This window comes from Phascolarctos cinereus, unplaced genomic scaffold (genome assembly GCF_003287225.1).
Source record: "Phascolarctos cinereus isolate Bilbo 61053 unplaced genomic scaffold, phaCin_HiC Scaffold_4;HRSCAF=312, whole genome shotgun sequence".
NCBI classification, from domain to species: domain Eukaryota; kingdom Metazoa; phylum Chordata; class Mammalia; order Diprotodontia; family Phascolarctidae; genus Phascolarctos; species Phascolarctos cinereus.
Genome location: NW_027555847.1, coordinates 570190573 through 570213337, shown reverse-complemented (window position 1 = coordinate 570213337; position 22765 = coordinate 570190573). Strand labels below are relative to the sequence as shown.

Below are 22765 nucleotides of genomic sequence, written 5' to 3'. Positions count from 1 at the left end.
TTCCTCCTCAATCAGTCTATTTATGAGTTCTCTAAATGTAGTTTAATCTGTAACTTGATTTAGTTTACCTGTTTCTTGATGAAATTTGTTTCCTTAGGGGATGTATGAGATTATGACTGTTCAACTAAGTTTGTTCTACTTTTATGACATTGAAGGAAGTGTGGGATTGTGGATCTGTCTTTTCTTTACCTTTTATGGCCTACAAGGAATATACATGATTACAATATTTAAATGAATTATTTCTCTGTCTTTCTGACATAATTTTTCCTATAAGAAGCCTTGTTAGAAATCTCTTAATTGTTTATGTTTTCTCTGAAGCCTGACTCTTTACTTGAGCATAATAATAAAGCCTAGGTTTTTACCTCTCTGATTTCTACATTGTGGTAAACATATATCTGGCAGCAGTTACCTACCACATGAACTCAGAAAGGAGCTATTTCTCTCATAACATAACTGTATATCTTGTTGCTCAACTTCCCTTGAGTTTGTGTAGTAACCTAGTGAGATTTACCCACACTTCACATTCCTGGTTGAGTATGCTCTATCAACTGGACCATAAAAGCTTAGCCTTGAGCACAGAAGGGACCATGGGATTATTGAAGGGGTATTAGGTAAGAAGACTTGGAACCCATCAAAGTTTTAGAGGGGGACTTTCCTCCAACCCATTATCCCTGAAATATCTTTGGTATACATCCTTGAGGAATCAGTTTTTTCAGGGACCCTCCAACAAGAATAGAGGCTCCTTAGGCTATGCCCAAAAAGTATTGCCTAGGATTACATCTTTACAGTCTTTTACCTGCCCCTGAGCCCTCAGTTATATTTTGTATATACACTTGTAATGTGTGTGACAGCTACATATATTACTCATTCTAGCTAAATATACCTTCCCCCCCACTCCCCATAGTTGTTTGTACTTATAGTTTATTTCTTTGACTAGTTATCATCTGGCCCCCTGTACTAATCTGTGTCTCTTTTTTTTTCATTTCTTTTTTCCCCACATCCTGCAAATCCATCACAGTGTTATCTGTGAATAGGACTATCTCAAGAACCTTACTATTGGTAGCAAATTCCTCTTTTATTTGAATTCCTCATAAGATATCCACTGTGACACTGGTGAATGCTTTTGGTGAAAAATATCTTCCTGCCTGTCTGATGCCTCATTTGATATAATCAGTGCCTCATTGAATAAAATTACTTATGTAGGCACATGTGGAATCTTATGTGATTTCAGTTTTTATATGGGAGAGAGCTTTTCTAAAGGAAACCTTTAAAACTGCATTTTGGTCTACTGAGTCAAATGCTAGATTGTAACCAATAAGCAATCGAAGTAAGTGGGCCCATGTATTCTCTGCATTATCTTGGTCACTTGTGTACTAGTGAAGATGTCTACCATACAAGATCATCTGCGAAAACTGACCTATTCCTTTCCACTCTTTGTTCACGATGGGGCCTCCTGATGAATACACAGACTATTTTCATACTTCCAAACTTCAAGCATCTGTGATTTTATTAGTGTGGCTAGTCCCTCTATTGATACAGACTGTATTTCCTTTACAACTTAGTGGATAGTCTTTAAATATTGCTAAAGCTGAAAAATTCTTTCCCCTTATACAATCTAGTGAGGAACCTCTCCTCAGACAAAAAGCTATCATTGGGCTTGTTCTAGAAGTCTTTCTACCTTTGTAGGAACTAACAATTTTCTAGGATCTTATCTTTTGCTGACATAGTTTTCAAGAACTCTATATGTCAGAGAAGGATTTTCTAAATCTTCTGTTGTGTCTTTAAATGTAATAGGCAGATTTGCTGATTTCTTTTCAGTTATCATTTTAGGGTAAAAGTATTACCCTAAAAAAGATTTTTTTCCTTTTTTTCCTGTCTTCTACTTTTTGAGGTACCTTGAAAATCATCACCTGATGCATTTGTTCAAAATTCATTTGGTTCATTCAACAGGCAAATGAAGTATGTGTAAGGATAAGTGCTAAGCATACAAAGGTAAGAAACAAAGAAGGAGAGATCACTCCCAGGGGTTCAGAACATAGATTTCCTGCTGCATGTGACATTTGAAGTATGCCTTAAAGGGAGAGAAGTATTCCAAATGGTGTAGATGGGGGTCTTGGGGGGGCATTCTAGGCATAAGAGATAGAATGTGAGCAAAGACTAGGGATGGAAGAGGATATACAAGATTTGGGGGCATTGACTAGTTTATTTGGGCCAGACAGTAGAGAATAATAGGAGTAGGAGTCATTCCAGAATAATAGGAGTAGGATCATTCCAGAAAAGTAAGTCAGATTGTGGAAAGCATTCAGTACTTGGAGAAGAAGGAGAAAAAGGAGGAGTCCACACTCCTTACAATAACTCTGTGGTATATTTAAGTATAAGTATTGTTATTCCCATTTTAAAAATTGGGGATTGTTCAGGTAAAATGACTTGTCCAAGGCCAGGTAGCTACCAACTCTGTTCTCAAATCCTAGGTCTCCTAACTATAAATCTAATTTTTTTTCACTTATTCCATATTTTCTCTCTTTATTCAGTAGTTAATTGAAAAACATGGCAGGCATTGAACAGAAGAATGATGTGGTCTTTTGCTCACAGCCATCCCCAAACATCACATTGAAACTCTGTTCTCATTATGGCATCTACATTGTACTTCTCTCTCAGCACCTGGTGAAAAAATAAATTTCATTTATTTTTGTTTGCATTTTTACTTGTATTTACTTTATGCCTCATTTTGAAATGTCCCATTGGCTTTCATCTTGGTGGTACTTTATTGGTTCCATATTTGCCCTAAAGTTTTTTGACAATTATGTTCTCGTACTTACTCTTCCTACAATTGTGTGAACAATGAGCTGTGTGAGTCTGGCTTCATGAAAGAGCTATAGTAGGGATGGAATTTGTCTTTTGATTCACCTGGGTTTATCTGCCTAACAAAATGTCAAACCACGTGAAGAGAACAGGGAGAAATGTGCCATATATCATAGATCTTTGCCTTGTAGACACTTCTAAAATGTCTTTAGTGGGAATAGAATCTTATGCGTCCTATGTTTTCTCTGAAACATAAACCCAGGCAATTGGAAGAATAGTATAATGGCAAGTGGCAAAACACAGATTGAGTTGGAAGACCTGGTTCTCATCTTGGCTTTGCCATCAACTAATTCATGGCAGCTTAATGTCTCTGGGTCTATTTCCTCATTTGTAATATTAAGAGGTGAGATGAGATAATTCCTGAGGATCCTTCTTTCTTTAAAAGTTGCTGCTCTTTTCAATTGTAGAAACATTGGCTATCTTTCTGAGATGATTTTATCAGGAACTGTTCTCTTTGGCATGTTGATATTTAAAGCCCTTTGTTCTAGCTTTTGTTAAAACATGGTGCTGATGAAGCCAAGGTCATAGGACTGAGCCTTGTATAGCTTGCTTATTTCATAAACCACAACATATGTTTCCAATGATATTCAGAGGAGATGACACAGATGTTTGCCGTTGATCAAAAAGGACATGTGGGGGGAAGTATTGGAAGGAGAAGAAGGAGGAGAAGAATGAGGAGAAGAAGAAGAAGAAGAAGAAGAAGAAGAAGAAGAAGAAGAAGAAGAAGAAGAAGAAGAAGAAGAAGAAGAAGAAGAAGAAGAAGAATTCTTCAATGTTATTGAAGCATCCTTAAAAATCCACAGAAGTGAACAGAAGGAAGTTCAGAGGGAAACAAAAAGCAGAACAACTATACAAATAAAGTGTGGAATTATATACTTAGGAAAAAAGCAAGCTGTACATAATATAAGATAAATAAATAGAGCCAGCTATGTGACAGTGTGCAGAGTAGTGGACCTTGGGTCATGAAGACCTGAGTTCAAATCCATTTAGACATTTCCTAGCTTTGTGACCCTGAACAAGTTACTTAACCTCTGTCTGCCTGAGTTTTATCATCTATAAAATGGTGATGATAATGGCACACACCTCCCAGGGTTGTTGTGAGAATCAAATAAGATAATATCTGTGAAACCACTTTGCAAACCTTAAAGTACTATATAAGTGATATTATTATTATTCTAGATTGTCAGGTTCACATATAATCTTTTCCTTTTCTACATTATATTTAGATATACAGTATTCTCTTTTTTTGGGTGTTCATTAAATTCAGAACAAAACAATTAGAAAAGAAATGCCTTTGTTATAGAGTGGAAAGAGACTTCCTGCTTTAGCATTCATTCACCATTGTTGACACCAATGAGTGTGGGCAGGTCAGTAATGGAATAAGCAATAGGGTCACCAACATTCCTGTTACCATACTGTCCTGACCTCGCAGCTGATTTTCTGGTCTTGGGTGGGTTGTTGAGGGTAGGACTCCCTTTTCTTTTGTTAATAATGCAATGAAATCTATATCAGCAAAGGTGAGTATTTAAACAATAGATCACAAGGAACTCTGGGAATTGATTTAATAAGATTTCTTGAGCAAATGCACTACATTATGGGTTAAAGAGGTCGTGGTGCTCATATAGGATTTTAGCCTCAGATGTATCCAATTAGGAAGCAACAGTCTTTTAAGTCATTGTATGATGGGAGGGGAGGAGGGATAGCTCTTCTTCAGGCTAGTACAGAAGTAGTAACTAACAATATCAGGGTTGTTTGTTTTTCTTCTCAAAGTTTGCACTTGAAGGAATCCCATTGTGGTTATCTTTTCAAAAGGCAATTTTTAATGTTAATGAATACCTTCTCAAACTTCTACTTTTGATACCAGGGTTAAGAGGGCTCTTTATTTTCTCCTCCATTGCCTTTTTGACGACCTCCTTCCTTTTGTTTTATTCTTTTTAAAATAATTTATTTAGTTATTCCCCTTCTTTTCTTTCCATCCCTTCTACCTATCTTGAATTTCCCGAAGCAGCATAGAAACAATATGTAGTTTCTTTTGCCTTCTAGAAGCATATTTTTTTGCCTTCTAGAAATATGAGTTCTGTTAGTTGGTACCATTTTTTTTTCTTTTCTTGTTATGCCTTTTCTTAAGTAAAGCTAGACCTTTCTACTCTAATGAGTCCTAATCTCTTTTTCTAGTTTAAAAGTCTTAACCTTTGTGCTGAACTTATAACTCAGAGATGGCCAGGATAGGGACATGCCTTGTAGTCATTATGCTTGTTATTTTCGCACAGTAAGGAGATCATAGCAATGAATTTCCCCTTCATCTGTACTTCCCTCTTGAAAAGAGAAAAATGGCTGCTTTGGGGTCCAAATCGAAACTCCATGGCAGAGTAGTGTAATATTATTTTTCATTGTAGTTACTCTTGTTGTTGTTGTTCATTCATTTTAATCACGTCTGACATGTGATTACATTTAGGGTTTTCTTGGCAAAGATACCAAAGTGGTTTGCCACTTTCTTTTCCAGCTTATTTTATGGATGAGGAAACTAAGGCAAACAGGGTTAAGTGACTTGCCAAGGGTCACACAGCTAGGTGAGTGTCTGAGGTCATATTTGAATTCAGGAAGATGAGTCTTCCTGACTTCGGGTCTGGTACTCTTATGCCACCCAGCTGCCCCAGCTACTCTTCTGCCAACCCGCTAAGACTGAATGTTGAATTAACATACCATGCCAAACCAAACCATACCTTTTAGGGAGCGAAAATAACAATCAGAATGGGGCATTTTATTTTATTGGTTAAATGATATTCCTACATTGGCTGTATTCACTGTACCACCTGGAAGCAGAAGAAAGATTTCAATGGATCTCACAGACCAAAGAAGTAGGCCAATATCAGCTAGGTGGTACAGTGGATAGATCACTGAACTTGAAGGAAAGAAGACCTGAGTTCAAATCCAGCCTCACTCAGTAGCTGTGTGACTCTGAGCAAGCCACTTAGCTACTCTCTGCCTCAGTTTCTTCAGTTATTAAATGAAGATAATAATAGCACCTATCTTCCAGGGTTGTTGTGAGGATCAATTAACATATGTAAAGTGCTTAGCAAACCTTAAAGTGCCATACAATGCTAGCAGTTATTGTTCTAATTATGATGATTTTTATTATAGGAGAGGGAATCAAAGTAAGAGTCATGCTCTCTAAATCTTTAATCATGTTACAGAATGTCTAATGTGAGCTGGGGATGGTGGGCTTTTGCCTATAATCCCAGCTACCAAGGAGATAGACTGCTAGATCTTTTGAGCTTGGGAACAATAAGCTCTAGTGGGCTACACCCGTTGAGTATTTTCACTGTTTCAGTATTGGCCTGTAGTGGGGAACCAGGCGGTTGGAGCTCCTGGGCTAAGCAGTAATGGGGTCAGGCCTGAGAGCAGCCCTAGATATTCTACACTTGGGAAGATAGGGAGACGTAGTCATAAATAAAAACAAAACTTAACAACAACAGAAATGACTGGTGTGCTTCAAAGCATGGTGAGCACCCAATGAACATGGTTACTACACCATTCTGACTTCTGTTCATGTACTGATCAGAAAGGTAATGGATTTCTCTTTCATTTAGTGAATGGTATGGCATCATTAATTTCCCGTGCCCCTTTGTAGAACCTGGTAGAACATTTCTGCTATTTATTTAAAAGAACTCAAACCATTTTCTTTGGTTTACAGTTGTTTGGTGACATAAAGGATGGAGAACCCCTCCAGCTATTTGAACAAAGTAGCCGCTCTGCCCACAAGCAGGAGACCCATACCTTGGAGGCCGTGAAGCTGGTAGAGTTTGACCTTAAGCAAACACTTACCAAGCTTGTGACACATCTTTTTGGAGATGGTAGGTGTTTAGGTACTTTCATCTTTGGGGACATGGGATTATATGATTCCCCAGTTAGGAACATCAAGATTAGTCAATCTTAGCTCACCTGTGTTAAGATACAGGACAGTGCTCAAATTTTGTGAAATGAAGGAATTTGTGGGTCTCTTTGGTAGACCTGAAAAGGAACTATTCAGAGGCACAGATTGAGCCACTGTCTGTGGCTGAGGAGAGTATGATGAGATGAGAGTCAAAATAAGAATCAAATTCCCCATTATTTGGGAAGAAACTTAGTAAAGATTACATATAGGGAAAAAATTATTAGTGACAGGGGGCAGGAATGTCATTAGGTCAGATCCTGCAGATTGAGAAAGATTCCTATTTAGGTGGGTGCCCAGGGAAGAATTGGGCAGTGGGTCAGATTAATTGGGAACTTGTGTGTTAAGAACAATATTAGTCCAGCATTTATGGGAGGATCATTGTGTGGTGCAGGGGAATTGGTGCTGGATTTTGGTAATGGGAACCGAGTTTAAATCTCTGCTCCTTTCTACCTATGCCACAGTGAACTATACTTTAACCTCTTCGGACTTTAGAATCCTCATCTTTAAAATGTGATATTTGCATTACCTGACTTTTGAGGTCCCTTCTGACTCTCAGTGGATAAACCTGTATTTCAGATGCCTTACAAATGGGTCAGTATGTTACCAAACCTTTCAAACCTATCCCAGATGCCCTTTTATTTATTCTTAATGAACTTTGAAAATGAGTTCTGGAGTTCTTCACTTAAGTGATCCCTGGCCCTAAAGAAGCTCCTTCAATAGCAATCTGGAACTTCCATTGGTGATTAGCTTCCAGTCTGCTATCCAATGCAGGAATCTTTCTAAAATGTGTTACAGGTAGTCTTCCAGTTTGTATTTGGACAATTCTTTTTTTCATGACGGAGGGCTTAACTACTTTCCAAGACAGCCTATTCTATTTGTGAACAGTTTAATGCTTTATTGAGGTGAAAACTGTCTTCCAGAAACACCTGCCCGTTGGTTTTTAATTTGCCCTTCGGAGTCACACAGAATAAATCTAATCCCTCTTCCATTGGCTAGCCCTTTAAAGATTTTAAGAAAGTGCTGTATTTCCCATAAGTACTTTTTTCCAGGTTGAATATCTTTAGTTCTTTCAACTGTTTCTCAGAAGAACAGTTCTGACAGACTCAGACACTTCACCATTCTTTGGAAAAGCTTGAATTTATCAGTGTCCTTAAATTGAGGGGCCCATAATTAAATGTAAAAGATGATAGAAAACACAAAAGGTAGTATGCTTGAGGACTGTTGCTTTCATTCTGTTGGAATATCAAAGAGGGTTGGTTTGTAAGTGGAGCAGACTGGGCAGAGTCCAATGGGCAGAGGAACCTTAGACTTTGCCAGAGGCTAATACCTTTGGGCAGAAACCTTTACGTTGTATTTCTGAGTAGAGAAAAGAGACAAAGTGGAGTCCTGCTGGAGTCTAGATTCTGCTTGCTTTATCACATATGACAAGCAAAAAGCTAACAACCCCCTCTCTTTCCCTGTCCCTGCTAAAATTCACTGTCATGTGATTCCTTAGGAAATTCTTCGAAAAAGGGACTGGATGTGGGATTTATAATAACATGTCTCTTAGCACTTTCATTTGATTATCTGGGTTTTTGAAAGATTTAGCTTATTGTGGTGGCTAAGTTAATACAGTTAGAATTTTGGTACCAAGTGAAACCAAGGATGGTTATCCCATCCCCAAAGGAATATGATTTTTGCTCCATTCTATGGCAGTATATATACTACTGACTCTGGCCAGCTGTTATAACAGTATATGTCACTGGTCACAATGTGGTTATCTGAAAAAGTATGGATGGAGCAGAGCAATTGTATTTCCACTACAGGAGAAAAATTCAAGGTGCATGCCCTGCTGAATGGGGTGGGAGGTGTTGTTGATGGGATCATTTTTTTAAGGACCTCAAGTGAGTAGCTGACATTCATATTGTTCTCTAAATCTTGCAAAACGCTGCACGTGAATCATCTCATTTTCGTTTTACTGAAGAAAAGAAAGAGGTTTTGAAAAGCTAAGTAACTTGCCCAGGGTTACACAATGGATAAGTGTTGGATGTGGGAATTGAAGCCAGGTCTCTTCTGACTCCACATCTCATGCTTTTCCCATTAAAATAGCTCTATAGCTTGTAGGAAATAAAACAACATAGAGCAATGGAAAATAGGTTGAGGTGTGAGAAGAAAAAAGGAGAAAAGGGAAAAAAAGAACCCCAGAGGGGCTAAATAAATGGGATATGCAAATCAGATAATTGAGAAAGATGCAAAGACAAGAAAATTCTCAATGGTCCTAAATAAAATGGAGGACAATAGTGAAAAATTAAAACATGAAGGGAAGAAAAAAAAAGGAGAGTAGTGAAAATCAAAAGTGGAGAAAAAGGAATCATGAAAAAATAACAAAAATAATGACTTAAAAAGCAAGAAGGCATAGTAACTGGGCCATAATTAGGAGCCTTATAAATTCCTGATAGTGAATAAATGAAATTAAAATGGGAAGAGGAATGGAAAGGAAGAGAATGGATTTAGGAAGAATTAACATATAGCACCTACAATAGGTTGGCTGTGTTTTATCTGAGAGGTAGCATGATTTACACTCTGTCAAACACGCAGTGTGCTATAATACTCTTCAATGATTCTTGATCCAGATTAAAAGGTAATTAGGAAATATTTAACAAAATAAAGATAAAAAAACCAATAGAACATAGGTTATGTTAATATGTGATTTTCTAAATTAATCGGGGCTCACAGAGACTACCTACAGGGATCTATATGTACAATTTAGTGGCCCTGCTTTCTGTTTGAGTTTAATATCACAGGTGTAGAGGATAGATCTACCCTAGTTTCAGGAAGACCATCAATAAATATTTTTCAAGGACCAAGAATGTGGTTGGCACTCTAGGTAAAAGAAATTCGTTTCACCTGGAACCTCAGTTGTATAAATTTAGTCAGATGTAATTTGTCTCATGGTTTTTATTTTAATTATTTGTAAAGGTTTTGAACCTTCAGGATCAAATGGAATTTTCCAATTTTCTTAACAAAAGTAATCTTCCACAATATATGAAGTTATGACAGTGATGGTCCGCTGACACAGCAACCTTGCTTATAACAGAAGAGATTCTTAATTTCCAAATGAGTGATACATTTGTTGCTTCCTTATTTCAGGGAGGAAAAATACACACACGCACACACACACACACACACACACACACACACACGTATATACACGCACACACATACACACATACATGTGTAAACAAATATATACACATAGAGTTATCCATTCCACATCACGGGGATTAGATACCCAGTGCCCTCGAGGTCTGGGGAATCCAAGTAAAATTTTCTGTCCCTCCCTTCATACCAAAGAAGAAGTCTGAATTTTCTTTTTCTTTTATGGGGTGTTTATAGGACCTTATTGCAAAATTTGAGTTAAGTATGTTGGCTACTGGCCTTCATGGATCCTCTCTGACTTCCTCAAAACTCCTAAAAAATTCCCATTTAATTTCTTATGCCTACCCGCGATATATTGAAACCACAATGGGGAAAATTGTGATGTGGAAAGGATAACTGTATATACACATATACATACATGTGCACATATTCTCAAACATTATATATTACATATACATATGTATTATATGTGTACATGTATTATATATACATACATATGTATGTTTTTTTCTGATATAGAATTAGACTGTAAGATCTCATAAAATATAGGATTTTTGAGCTAGCGGGGCTTTTACTAATCCCTTAGTTAGCGGAGTCCCCTCACTTTAAGTAAGAGAAGACTGAGGCACCAAAGTTGACTTGCCCAAAGCCACAAGGCTCATTTTCATTAGAGTTGGACTCTGTTAGACCCCGGTATGCTTTGCTTCTAATCCTAAGTTCTTTCCCCTCTACCTTGTTGCTTTTCAAATTTCATTTAAAAAAAAATCATGCTCTGGCAATGGTAGAAATGCCTGCTACCATTTCAAAAATCTCCAAGACTACCTTCTTTCAGGTGGCAGAGTCAACAGAACTTTTATTATCCTTTTAACTTGTATGGTTAGAGTGTTTTCCTTTATTATAGAGCATATTCCATTCCATCAGTCCTGTGAGCTAAGTACCACAAATGTCATCATTCCCATTTCGCAGATGTGGAGCTCAAACCTTAGAAAGGTTTAAGCTTGCTCAAGATCACACTGATGTTCACTTTCAGAGACAGGGCTTGAACCGGATCTCATGACTCTAAGTCCGATGTTCTTTCCTCTATTCCCACTGTAGTTTCTGTTACACATTCCATCTCCTTGAAGAATGCCAGTAGTTCACATGCATTAAATTTATTATAAGTTTATTTTCAAGAACAACATACCTTTTTCTCCAGTCTATCACAGAATTTGATAGAACTCATGCAGACACCTAAACACGCATTAGCTCCCGATTTCTGCCTGACTTTCAAAAGCAAGCCTTCATATATTTATTTGTTAATGAGGCCCTTGTGAGCAAATGTGTGTAAAATTGTGAGTTGATGTGCTTGCTATGCCTTGCACAACTGCTAAGATGTGTTATAGTGGATATATTAAGCAAGATGGGAAATGTTGGCTCAACCCATGACCATTTAGCAGCTGTTATAGAAAACAGACACTTGCAGACACGGCCTTTTCATAGCATGCACACTGCATATTAACAACCCCCCCAAAGAATCTGTGCTGTTCTTGAGAATGAGCATTGTTTCTTTTGGACTGTAAGATTCTTGTCTTCTTTCTCTCCTGGGTATTTTAGAACTGTGAACTCTATTTTAAAAATATTTTCTTTTTTTACCTTGCTTAATGGTCTTGCAGGAAAATGACCTTCCTTTGTACCTCAGCCCCATTTAGATCTGGAATCGCTAGCTACACTGGAAAACAGAGGACTGATGTTGGTAAAATAATACAAAAAAATTGTTTTAATTAAACAGGAACTTGGAGATTATGCACAGTATGGGTGCCTAGCACACATTCAGAGTCCTCAGTAAACCAAACAATTTCTAGGCACTCAAGACTGTGGCAAGGCTGTAGTCCTTCGGCTACCCTCCCTTCTCCCAAGAGACAGGAATGACTTAGTTACCATTCAGGGAAGCCATGAACATCCTGTCTTTGATTAACTTCTACCTCATCTCTCCACCACCCACCCCCAGGTTTATCATGAGATACTGAATCCTGAGAGCCATAATACAAATCTCAGAGCAATAATGCTATTTTTCTTCTTGTTATGAATGGTGATATCCTCTGCAGAGTTTTTTGAAATGTGCAATAACCTCTTTTATGTTCTATTTCTTTGTTTCTTTGTCTTATCTTTTCACCTTGGTCTTTTCATGACAGATTCTTTTGCACCTGAAAATCAAAATTAAAATTTCACCATGCTGTTTCCTTGTGGCAGTTTGTGTCCTGTTATTAAAGCTCCTGTTTTTTAGAGTGTAGTTTATTGTTTCTGTTAATGATTTGGTTGTACCCCTTTCCTGAGGCTGTTTTAACAGAGAATGCAGTTCTAGAAGGAGAAAGAAATAAAACATCCTCTAACACTACTTTTATTCTATTGAAATTTTCTTGGTTATGCTACAAATTTTTTTTCTTTTATAATTTTTCAAAACACATTGCTTGCAAATCTTTTGCTGACAGTCTAGGATGAGGGGTTCAGGATTAAGCATTTTTATTATTCTTCCCTTCACCTGCAATGTCAATCCTTCTCCCTATCTCCTGTTGACAAGCTAATTCTAACTTATTAAGGTCCCTTAGAAGCCACACATCAAATTAAGCATTCCTTGATTCTCCACTGCCACTCAAAACCTCTCTCAGTCAACTTCTTAGCGCTTTGTATTCTTCATATGCATTTGTCATATTCTGATTTGTATTATATTTACTAGTCTAATTATAAGGTGAGAGAGGATGAGAGTAAAATAATAGTGATATCCTTAAGTCAAAGGAAGCTAGTAACATGATTAAAGGAAAATATATTGAAATTCTTCAGAAATATATGAAATTCTTTTGAAATATGGAAATTATAAAGCTTAAAAATTAATAAGCAAAGTTAATTTTCTCAAAAGAGAGGAATTGTAGTATGATAGAGGTCTAACCTTAGAGTAAGGAAGACATGGGTTTGAGTTTTACCTCTGTCTGACCAGAGGCAGATTATTTAATCTCTGTTTCTGAGTCAGATTTCTAAGATAAGTTATAGGAGTTGCCAACCTGCATAGGTGGAAATTTTTCACACCAGGAGTTCCCTACACTGGTGAAATCATAGGTCAAGACCCTCTCAAATAAAAAAAAAATCCAGGACATTAATATAAAAGAGAATTTCAAAATAGTAGAAGGAAGCAAAAATACTGGCATTCAGACAACCTTTACAAAACTTCTATAATACTCTGGAGCTCAAGAGACCCCCTGGGAAGTCACAGTACTGATGCCTTCTCTTGTTAATTCAGGTTTCTAATTCATAGAGATTCAGTTACAAAGTGTTATCATAGCTTCACAACAATGTAAAGCAAAACAAATGAATGCATTGTCTATTTCTGATAGCATGTGCCTTGTTCCACAGCTGTTGTTCATGTATGCATAGAGGAGGGAGGCAAGCCTTGCTGTTAGTGGGTATGCTTTCACTCACCCCCTCTACTCACTGGTTGAGGTGGGTGAGTTGGATTACTACTTGCTCCCCTTTGCCACTTCGAGGCTCACCTCTACCAGCATCACTTAGTAACATCTTCTCCTTCGAGGTTCGATAGATCTATGTCTACCACCCAATCAAAATTCTTTTGCTGTGTTGCCTACTGATCTTCATGGTATCTCCCATCTTTCCTCAATGTGTTCAGTGCAGGGCTCACAATCTTTCTCCCCTACTCACCTTTTGCTCTCATATTAGGGGGCTTCAACATGCATGTTGATACTCTCTTAAATACCATTACTTCCAGGTTCTTGACTTGCTAATTTTCTGTGACCTATACCTCTACTTGCCTCAGCTACAGAGACAGTTATACTCTTGATCTTGCTATTACTCACAAATGCTTCCCATTCACATTTATGAAATCTGAAATTACCTTATCATTTTAAGAAAAATTATACTTTATTTTAACATTTAGAAAAAAATTTGAGTTTCAAATTCTCTCCCTCCCTACAGTGATATGATATCAATTATGCCTTTAAAGTCATATGAAACATATTTCTATGTTAGGAAATTGCCTTATTTGATTATAATGTATCATTATTTTACCTTTCCTTCTGTACTGAAACTCCAAACCCTGTTCTTTGTTCTTACTTTGATGTCCAGTTCATTGATTCCTTAGTTCTTTCCCAGGCCATCATCCTTGCATTGGCTAAGCTCTCCTCCCTTCCCCATCTGGACCTGTTAGTAAACCAGTTCAATTCTACACTGTCCTTTTCTCATGATCCCTTTTTTCCAGTCTTGCCCTGCCAAGCCATAGCCCTGGGTGATTCCCACCATCTGCTACCTTTGCTCTTACTCAACTAGTGCCAAAACTGGAGAAAATAATGAAACCATATTGACTGGATCCACTACAAATTTGTGTTACATGATCTCAATTGGGCTGTTACTGCTAAAAAGGAATTCCTTTTACCTCCCTAATTGACTCACTAGCCCCCTCACCACAGTAGCTTTTCCCAATCTTTTCATCTCTCCTCAAACTTATTGTAGCTGGGGCAGCTAGGTGGAGCAATGGATAGAGCACCAGCCCTGAAGTCAAGAGAACCTGAGTTCAAATCTGGCCTCAGACCAAACACTTGACACTTACTAGCTGTGTGACCCTGGGCAAGTCACTTAACCCCAACTGCCTAACCCCTCCCCCCCAAAAAAAAACCTAACCAAAACAAAACCAAAAAAAAAACCACTTTCTGTAGCTTTCCTTCATCTCTCTCCCCCTGTAGCCATTGAGAATCTTGCCTCATATCTTACTGAAAAAATGGAGGCCATTCATCAAGAGATTCCTTTTCTTCCGTAATACTCTGACATCACTTAGATGCCTTCTGCTCGTGTCCCTGCATTCACTCCTTTCTCACATAATGATGTAGCCCTTCTCTTTGCCAAGATGAACCTCTCTACGTGCATGTGATTTCATTCCATCCCATCTTCCCCAGTTCATTTCCCCCTCTGTCATATCTGCTGTCTCACTTATCTTCTGTCTCTCCTTGTCTCCTTGCTGCTTTCTTACTACCTATGAACATGGCCATCTTGATCCATCCATCCCTGCTAGTTATTGTCCCATATCTGTCCTCCCTTTTGTAGCTAACCTCTTTGGGAAGGCTTCTACAATAAATGCCTCCACTTTTCTCCTCCCATTCTCTTGGCTTTCTAACTCATCGTTTAACTGAAGCTACCCTCTCTAAAGTTACTAAGAAGCTCTTAACTGCCAAATATAATAACCTTTTCTCAGACCCCATCCTTCTTAACCTCTGCAGCCTTGATTCTGTTGATCACTCTCTTCATCTTGATGCTGTCGTCTTTCTTTTCTTTTCCTGCCTATCTGACCACTCCTCAGTCTCCTTTCCTGGATCTGGATCTTCACCCAGGTCGTGCCTGCTAACTGTGAGTGTCACACAGAATAGTCATGGGCCCTCTTCTTCTTCCTCTGTACTGTTTCACTTGGTGATCTCATCAACTCCCATGGATTCAATTATTATCTCTGATACTGATTCTCTATTCTATTTATCTACCTCCATCTTCTCGCTTAACCTCTAGCCTCATATTTCCAACTGCCTATTAGCCCTCTCACATTGAATGTAGACACCTGAAACTCAACATGTACAAAACTGAACTGCTTATCTTTCCCACCAAGCCTTCTCCTCTTCCTTACTCCCCTATTATTGTCAAGGGTACCATTATCCTCGCCTAATCACCCAGGCTTCCAACCTAGATGTCACCCTCAGCTCCTCGCTCTCTCTCCTTCTCCATATCCAATCTGTTACCAAGGCCTGTCAATTTTGCCTTCGTAATGTCTCTCATAAATGCCTCACTTTCTCCTCAGACATTGCCATACCACCCTGGCATAGGTTCTCATCACCTCACACTTGGACTATTTTTAATAGACTGCTATTTGGTCTTTGTGCCTCAAATCTCTCCCCACTTCATTCTGTCCTCCACTCAGCTGTCAAAATGATCTTACTAAAGTGCAAGCCTGACCTTGTCAGTCCTCCCCACACACCCCTTACCCCTATTCAATAAACTCCAGTGCCTCCCTGTCACTTCTAGGATCAAATGTAAAATCCTCTTTGGCATTCAAAGCCCTTCAATACTTGCTACCCCTCTCCCCCCTTTCTAGTCTTACACTTTATGCTTCTCCTTACACCTCTCCTCTATGATCCAATGAAATGAGCCTCCTTGCGATTTCTCACAAAAGCTACTCCATTTTCCAACTCCTGGCATTTTCTCTGATTGTCCCCCATGATGGAATTCTCTCCCTTCTCGTCTTCTCCTGGCTTCCCTGGCTTTCTTCAAGTCCCAACATTTAAACAGTATGATTTTCAGTGCCTTCCCTCTGTTAGTTATCTCCAATTTATCGTTCATATAGTTTATATGGAATTTGAATATTGTCACCCCCATTAAACTGGGAACTCCTTGAGAGGATTGTCTTTTGCCTTTCTTTATGTCCCTAGTACTTAGTACAGTACTTCAAACTTAGTACCTGCCTAAAAAATGTTTAATTGCAGTGTCTTTAAATGCTTTGTTTTATATTATTGTAATCTTAATAGAAGTGGTTCTCCTGGTTCTCTTCACTTGACTGTGCATTACTTCACATTAATGTCGGGTTTCCCAGAAGAAAGGAAATGAGGATTTGTTAAGTACTTAGTATGTGCCAGGAACTGTGCTAAGACTTGGGGGTGTAAATACAAGCAAAAAGAAAGACAGTTCCTGACCTTGAGAAAGCTTACATTCTGGTGAGGAAGACCACATACAAAAGGGAGTTGAGAAGAAGGGAGTGGGAAATAAAGGTACCTGGCTTAGGAGTTTGGTTTTGTTGTCTTAGCCAGGCACTGGGGTAAGAGGGGAATGAAAAAGGAAATGAAAAAGGGGAATGAAGGCCAGCCTGGGTCCCTACTGAAAACAGAGGCTCCAGAAGGAACTCACCAGTGGGAGAAGGGAGTAGGCCTTATAGAAGAAAGTTCCATATGGAGAATGCTGCAGAGGTAGTTATGTACCAGACTGAGGAGGCCCCAGGTTCTGAGGGAAGTTCCAGGGCTAGACACCATGTTTTTAAAGTTCAGAAGCCAGGAACACAACTGGGAGGACAATTCTTGATATTCTTCTCTTCTTAAATCACAATAGTATTCCATTAAATTTCTTTATCACAGTTTATTCAGCTACTCCTCGATTGTTAGGTCCCTACTTTGCCTCTAGTTTGTTGCAACCACAGAAAGTTCTGCTATAAATGTTTTCATATATATATTGGACCTTTCTTCTGTCCTTGGGATATATACCCAATATAAGTATCTTTGGTTCCTCTTAAAAAAATTCCTTTATATTTTACTGCATAAGTGAGATGCTGGTTAATGTTTAACAATCAGCTTTTCAAAATGCACAATATTCTTTTTTTTTTTTTGAGTTAGGCAGTGGGGTTAAATGACTTGCCCAGGGTCACACAGCTAGTAAGTGTTATGTGTCTGAGTTCGGATTTGAACTCAGGTCCTCCTGAATCCAGGGCTGATACTTTATCCACTGAGCCACCTAGCTGCCCCCACAATACTCTTTTAAGCTTAATCTACATTGTTCACATTTTCTTTATCACTTTCTTAAGGCTAGACAATCAGCAAAACAATAACTCAGTCCCTGATTTGTATATTACTGAGGTGTAAATGCTCATATGAGAAGTTAACAGTAATTGTAGAAGCCTTCTCCAGCACACCTGGATAAAGGAATCGATTTATCCTTTGTTTTCTAGTGAATGTGGAACGATTAGAAACTGCCAGATCAGTGAAACTGCTAAAATTAATTTATAGCCCTGCCCTAAGAAAGGTCAGTCCTCCCCTCCTTGCAGGGTTTGGTGGATTCAGACAGGCAGGTGCAGAGATTAGGTAAAGTTTTGTTGTCAGGTGTTTCATTTTCAGATTCTCAGACAGCCCTGAACTTGGCCACCCAACCCTAGGCTTGAAGGCTGGTCTGTTAGGAAGGTGGTCTGGATGGGGGATGGGAGCTAATATTTTATGGTGTCAAGATGTAGTGTGATTTGCTTTATGCATATTGGGAATATCTATCTATAGGATGTCTATCTATATGCATATGTATCTATATATAAATATACATATATAGATGTAGCCATGGACTTCCTTGAGTTCAGTAGATGATATTTAATTCTTTGATTATAGCTGTAAGGGACCTTAGATGCCACAGACTCCATCCCACTCACTTTGTAAATGAGTAAATTGAGGTTACTTGTCAAGGTTAACTTGCCATGGGTTTCAGGTAGTTAGGGTCTGAGGTACAATGTGAATCTATATTTCCTTGTTTCCAAGTCCAATGCCCTATTGCCCTTGGATTTGTTACTATCAAATCTAGCTCTCAGGATTGAGATGCCTCTAATAGGGTACTTGAATGCAGCCAAGGAATACTTTTGAATTTTTTTTTGGTGGAATTTATCACTTCTAAGCAGAGAATGAATATCTGGGAGAAGGCTTGAAAGATCAATCGCCATATCTTATTGATGGAGCTGAGAGAAATGGGTTTTAAAACTTTCTTATTTTAGTTGAGGTTACTTCCATTCTCCCCTTCCCCTAGATTCACAGTTGAAGAGTCCTCTTTGACTTGACCTCCTTTCCCTAATCCCCCATCTTCAATGTAATCAATTGCTAAGTCTTGTAGATGATATCTCCACAGTGTTTCTTGCATTTATCATCTTCTCTCTACTCATGTTGCTGCCATCTTGGTTCAGGCCCTCTTCACCTTGCCTTTACCCTGTGATAGCCTTCTTATTGCTTTCCTGGCTTCCAGTCTCTCCTCTTTTGATCCACCTGTCACTGCCACAATTATCTTCCTTAGGCACAGGTCTGACCTTGTCAGTTTCTTGTTTAAAAAAAAATGCTCAGTGGCTTTCTATTGTCTCTAGGGTAACTATGTGTTTTCCCCCGAGAGGAAGTGGGACAAAACTATTATCCTCCTTTTCAGTACAATCACTTTTTCTTACCAGCCCAGCCTTTTCATTTGCATAAAATAGAGGAGCATGACAGGGAAAATTAAAAGTAATTTCTTTACCATAGTTTCAGCTCCTTTTCTTTTTGGTGAAGTAGAGCCCTGGAGATATATGTCTCAAATCTCAAATGGTGGGGTGTGATCAGGCCTAAGAATTAAATTAGATTTCTCACCATAACTCTGTAGAGAGTTTTAATGGTGGTTCTTGGGCAGGAGACTTTGAGGATAGAACCTCAGCTAAAGACTATAGCTTAGGCACAGTGGGAAGGTAAAAGAGCCGTAGACCTTCTCTACAGGGGAGAGGCTACAGAACCACATCACTACCCCTTATCCCTCTCCTGCTAGACTGTGAAAGTTACAGTAAGAACAGAATAAAAAGAGCTGTTACGCTTCCTGGCGTGGGAGAGACTTACTGAAAACAGCTAGATACTTAAAGACCAGATGGAAAAGCAGATGCAATGCCCAGCAAGGAGCATCAGTCATGGTACCCAGCAGGAGAGCAGGATAGGTGCAATACCTATGGGGAGCAGCAGTGGTAGAATACCTGTTGTGGAGAGGCCTGGGAGACAAGCAACATGATGATATCACCAGAATTGGTAGCTCTTCAGCATTTAAGGCATGATTTGTTCTTCCATGCCTGTACCCTGGACATTTTATTGTCTGTGTTATGTGTCTGTGAGACCCATGTATAATCCCTATGAATGCTTACTCTTCCCATTAAGGATGGATGTAGCTGTAGGAAAGTGAGATAAAATTTTATGGAGAGGAATGTACTGTTATTTTTATTACTATGATATTTCATTAAATGCTCTTGTTGGAACTAAATGTTGACCCTTGTCTGATTAGTAAAAGTAAAATGCATCATTGGAGAAGCATGAGAGGGTTGTGATTCACAAAGTACTTAAAGCCTGAAATAGTTTCCTAGGGGGCCAGTGATTGCAAAGGACCCAGGTGTTACACTACAAAGTATTCACTCTTGCACGCAAAGACTCTCCATAATCTGACTTCTATATCCCTTTCCTGTACAATCTGGCAACTACTCACCTACTTTGTTTTCATACTTCTGTCTTTCCCAGACTCCGAGCATAACTGGACTACTGGCTGTCCACAAACCTGACCCTCCATCTCCAATCTCAGTGCATTTACACCATCTTTTCCCCCATGCTTAGAATGTGTCTTTCCTCAACTCTGCCTCTCTGGATCCTTTTATACTTTCAACTCTGGTTTCATCTCCTTTGTCAAGCTATCCTTGACCCCTCCAGTTTTGAGTGATCTCTGCCAACTCATTTTACCGTGTAATATACTTTCTTGCATACACATTATATCTCCTCAGTAGCATGTAAGTAACTTCAGGGTAGGGACCTCTCGTATTTTAGTCTTTATACCCTTACTAACTTAGCAGAGTTGTTAAATATTTGCTGTGTTAACTTGTTAAAAGTAATCATCTTGTAGGTAGTAGGTAGCTGACAAGCTTTTCTATATAAAGTGAAATGGAAGCCTCTATACTGACTGGAATCATGGTAGGAGTGGAAGAAAAGAAGCAGCAGCTGCCATCTCTTCCAGAATCCCTTCTGAGAAGACTAAAGGTCTTTGTGAAACTGAAGGTGAAGTTTCTGCTATAGAAGTTGGCCACAACAAGCTTCAGAAGATATGAAAAAAGGTTGTCTATGAAAGGGCTAATACTTGCCATACATAATACAGATACATGTGGAGTTGGTTAGTTTGGGATGAAAAGCTAGCAACCACAGTGTACCTGTTGAACCCAAATTAGCTTTTGTGATCAAATTTAGAGGGATCAATGGTGGCAGCCCAAAGGTCCGAAACAAATTAAAGCTTCTGTCTTCACCAAACCTTCAGTGGTCTTTTATTAAATACAACTAGACTTCAGTTAACATATTGAGGATTGTGAAATCATACACTTGCAGAGTTACCCGAACCTGAAGTCTGTGAATGACTTGATTTCCAGTATAGTTGTGGCAAGATCAAGAATAAACTGCCCTGACTTTTAATGCCCTTGTTGAAAAATCTGTGGGTAAATATAACAACAACAAGAAGTTAACAACTATCATTTATTTAGTGTTTTAAGATTTCTAAAGCACTTTATGAATATTATCTCATTTGATCCTCACAGCAACCCTGCATTATTGTTATTATATTGCTGTTATTGCTATATTTGCTATTATTTTATATTATTATTATTATTATTATTATTATTAGTGCTATTATTATCCCCATTTTACAGATGAGGGAACTCAAGCCACAGCAATTTATTGATTTTCCCAAAGTCCTACAGCTAAGTGCGAGTGTCTGAGTACGGATTTGAAATCATGTCTTCCTAACCCTAGCCCTAGTGCTTATAGCCACTGTGTCACCTAGCTGCAACTATCTGCATGAAGGATTTGATCCATTAGCTCTGTGGGGTGGTGGCCTTTTAGGTCCTCAAAGCTGGCCCAAACTTCACAGAACAAAATGAGGCCTCGAGTTTCCTACCCCTGAATATTGTTGGCAAGTACTTCAAAGCTGCCAGCAACTTCCTCTGGCCCTTCAAATGATGTTCTACAAGGGATGGGATGAAGAAAAAAGACCATATGCATTTTTGGTAAGGTGGAGATGCTTATTAGAGGAATGAGCTAGAGATGCTTACCATGATTGTTTTTTCCCTAATGGCCTATTAATAAAAATGCTTGTGATAAAATTGGGAAAAAATAAAGCAAGTGGAAGGTAGAAGTCTTAATGGGCTATCCCCAGATCATGGGGACCTTGAGGTCAGATTCAATAAAACAGATGCTCAGAGACCTTAGGACTAGTGAGGTCAACGACAGATAAGGGGAGATAGGAAGAAACCTGGAGCCATCCCATGTGGGCTGTGATAAAATATATCCTTCTCCCCTTGATAGGAATTAGTGGTGTCACTTTTGTTGTACGTATTTGAAATAATTTTTACAACTGTACTGGTAGACTTCTGTAGTATTGTTGCCCTGAGGCCAGTTGAGTAATGAATCATCAAAGGAAACCTGGAAAAATTTTGTCCAGCCGGTAGTCTGCTTTTCATTTGGTGCAACATGTTTCAGACATCTATGCTCTACTTAACTGAGAAGTAGAGGTGTCCCCCTGTTAGGAAATAGGGAATTGGTAGTTTCCCTTCAAAAGGAACTCTTTGAAGTAGGAGGGATGAAGGAATATGATTTGCTATCATACCTATTGGTTATCTTTTCCCTCTCATCTGCAGAAGAGACTCATGTGGCTGGGAATACTTGCTGATTTTAGAGTGGCTAACCGCACCCTACATCCCCAGCACTGAGACAAAGAAGCTACACCTACAGTCTAGAAGGAGTGGTATGGCTGTGATACTTGGCTATAACACCTCCACCACAAACTCCTTTCCATGCTGATTCAGCCCTGTTGGAGGGTTTGATAGAACTATCTGGATAAATTCTGCCCCTGTAGCATTTAGTGCTATGAAATGAATCTGCCTGTTTTCTTCCAGGCCAGCAGTCTGGGAACTAGTCCAGAGAAAACAGGTCTTATCTTTTCAGTTTTGCATGTTGTATTCTTGGGAGAGCAGTATTTCCTTTCAGTTTACTGCTTCCCTGGGTTTTTATGTATGAGTCTAAAGAGATTTGGAAGCAAGAGTTGACTTAGACTTAGCTTGTAGAACCATAGCTGAGATTATAAAAGATAACGTGATAGTAATGGATAGAATACTGGACACAGAATCAGAAAGACCTGGATTCAAATTCTGCCCATGACAGTAGCTGTGTGATTGTGAGCAATGTTTAACTTTTTCATGTGTCAGTTTTCTCACCTATAAAATGGGGTACATAATATGTGTAATGCCAAACTCAGAAGTTTATT

General features: G+C 38.7%; 1 protein-coding gene across 4 annotated transcripts in view; it reads left to right on the top strand.

The window, feature by feature from the left end:
• The window catches only part of FARS2 (phenylalanyl-tRNA synthetase 2, mitochondrial), a 623068-nt gene that overhangs the window by 164372 nt on the left and 435931 nt on the right, over positions 1-22765 (top strand). For all 4 annotated transcript variants that reach the window (XM_020973819.2, XM_078153627.1, XM_078153628.1 and 1 more), the window contains one exon: positions 6557-6716. In XM_020973819.2, coding sequence (XP_020829478.1) covers positions 6557-6716 — 160 coding nt within the window. The remainder of the gene's footprint in view (positions 1-6556; positions 6717-22765) is intronic.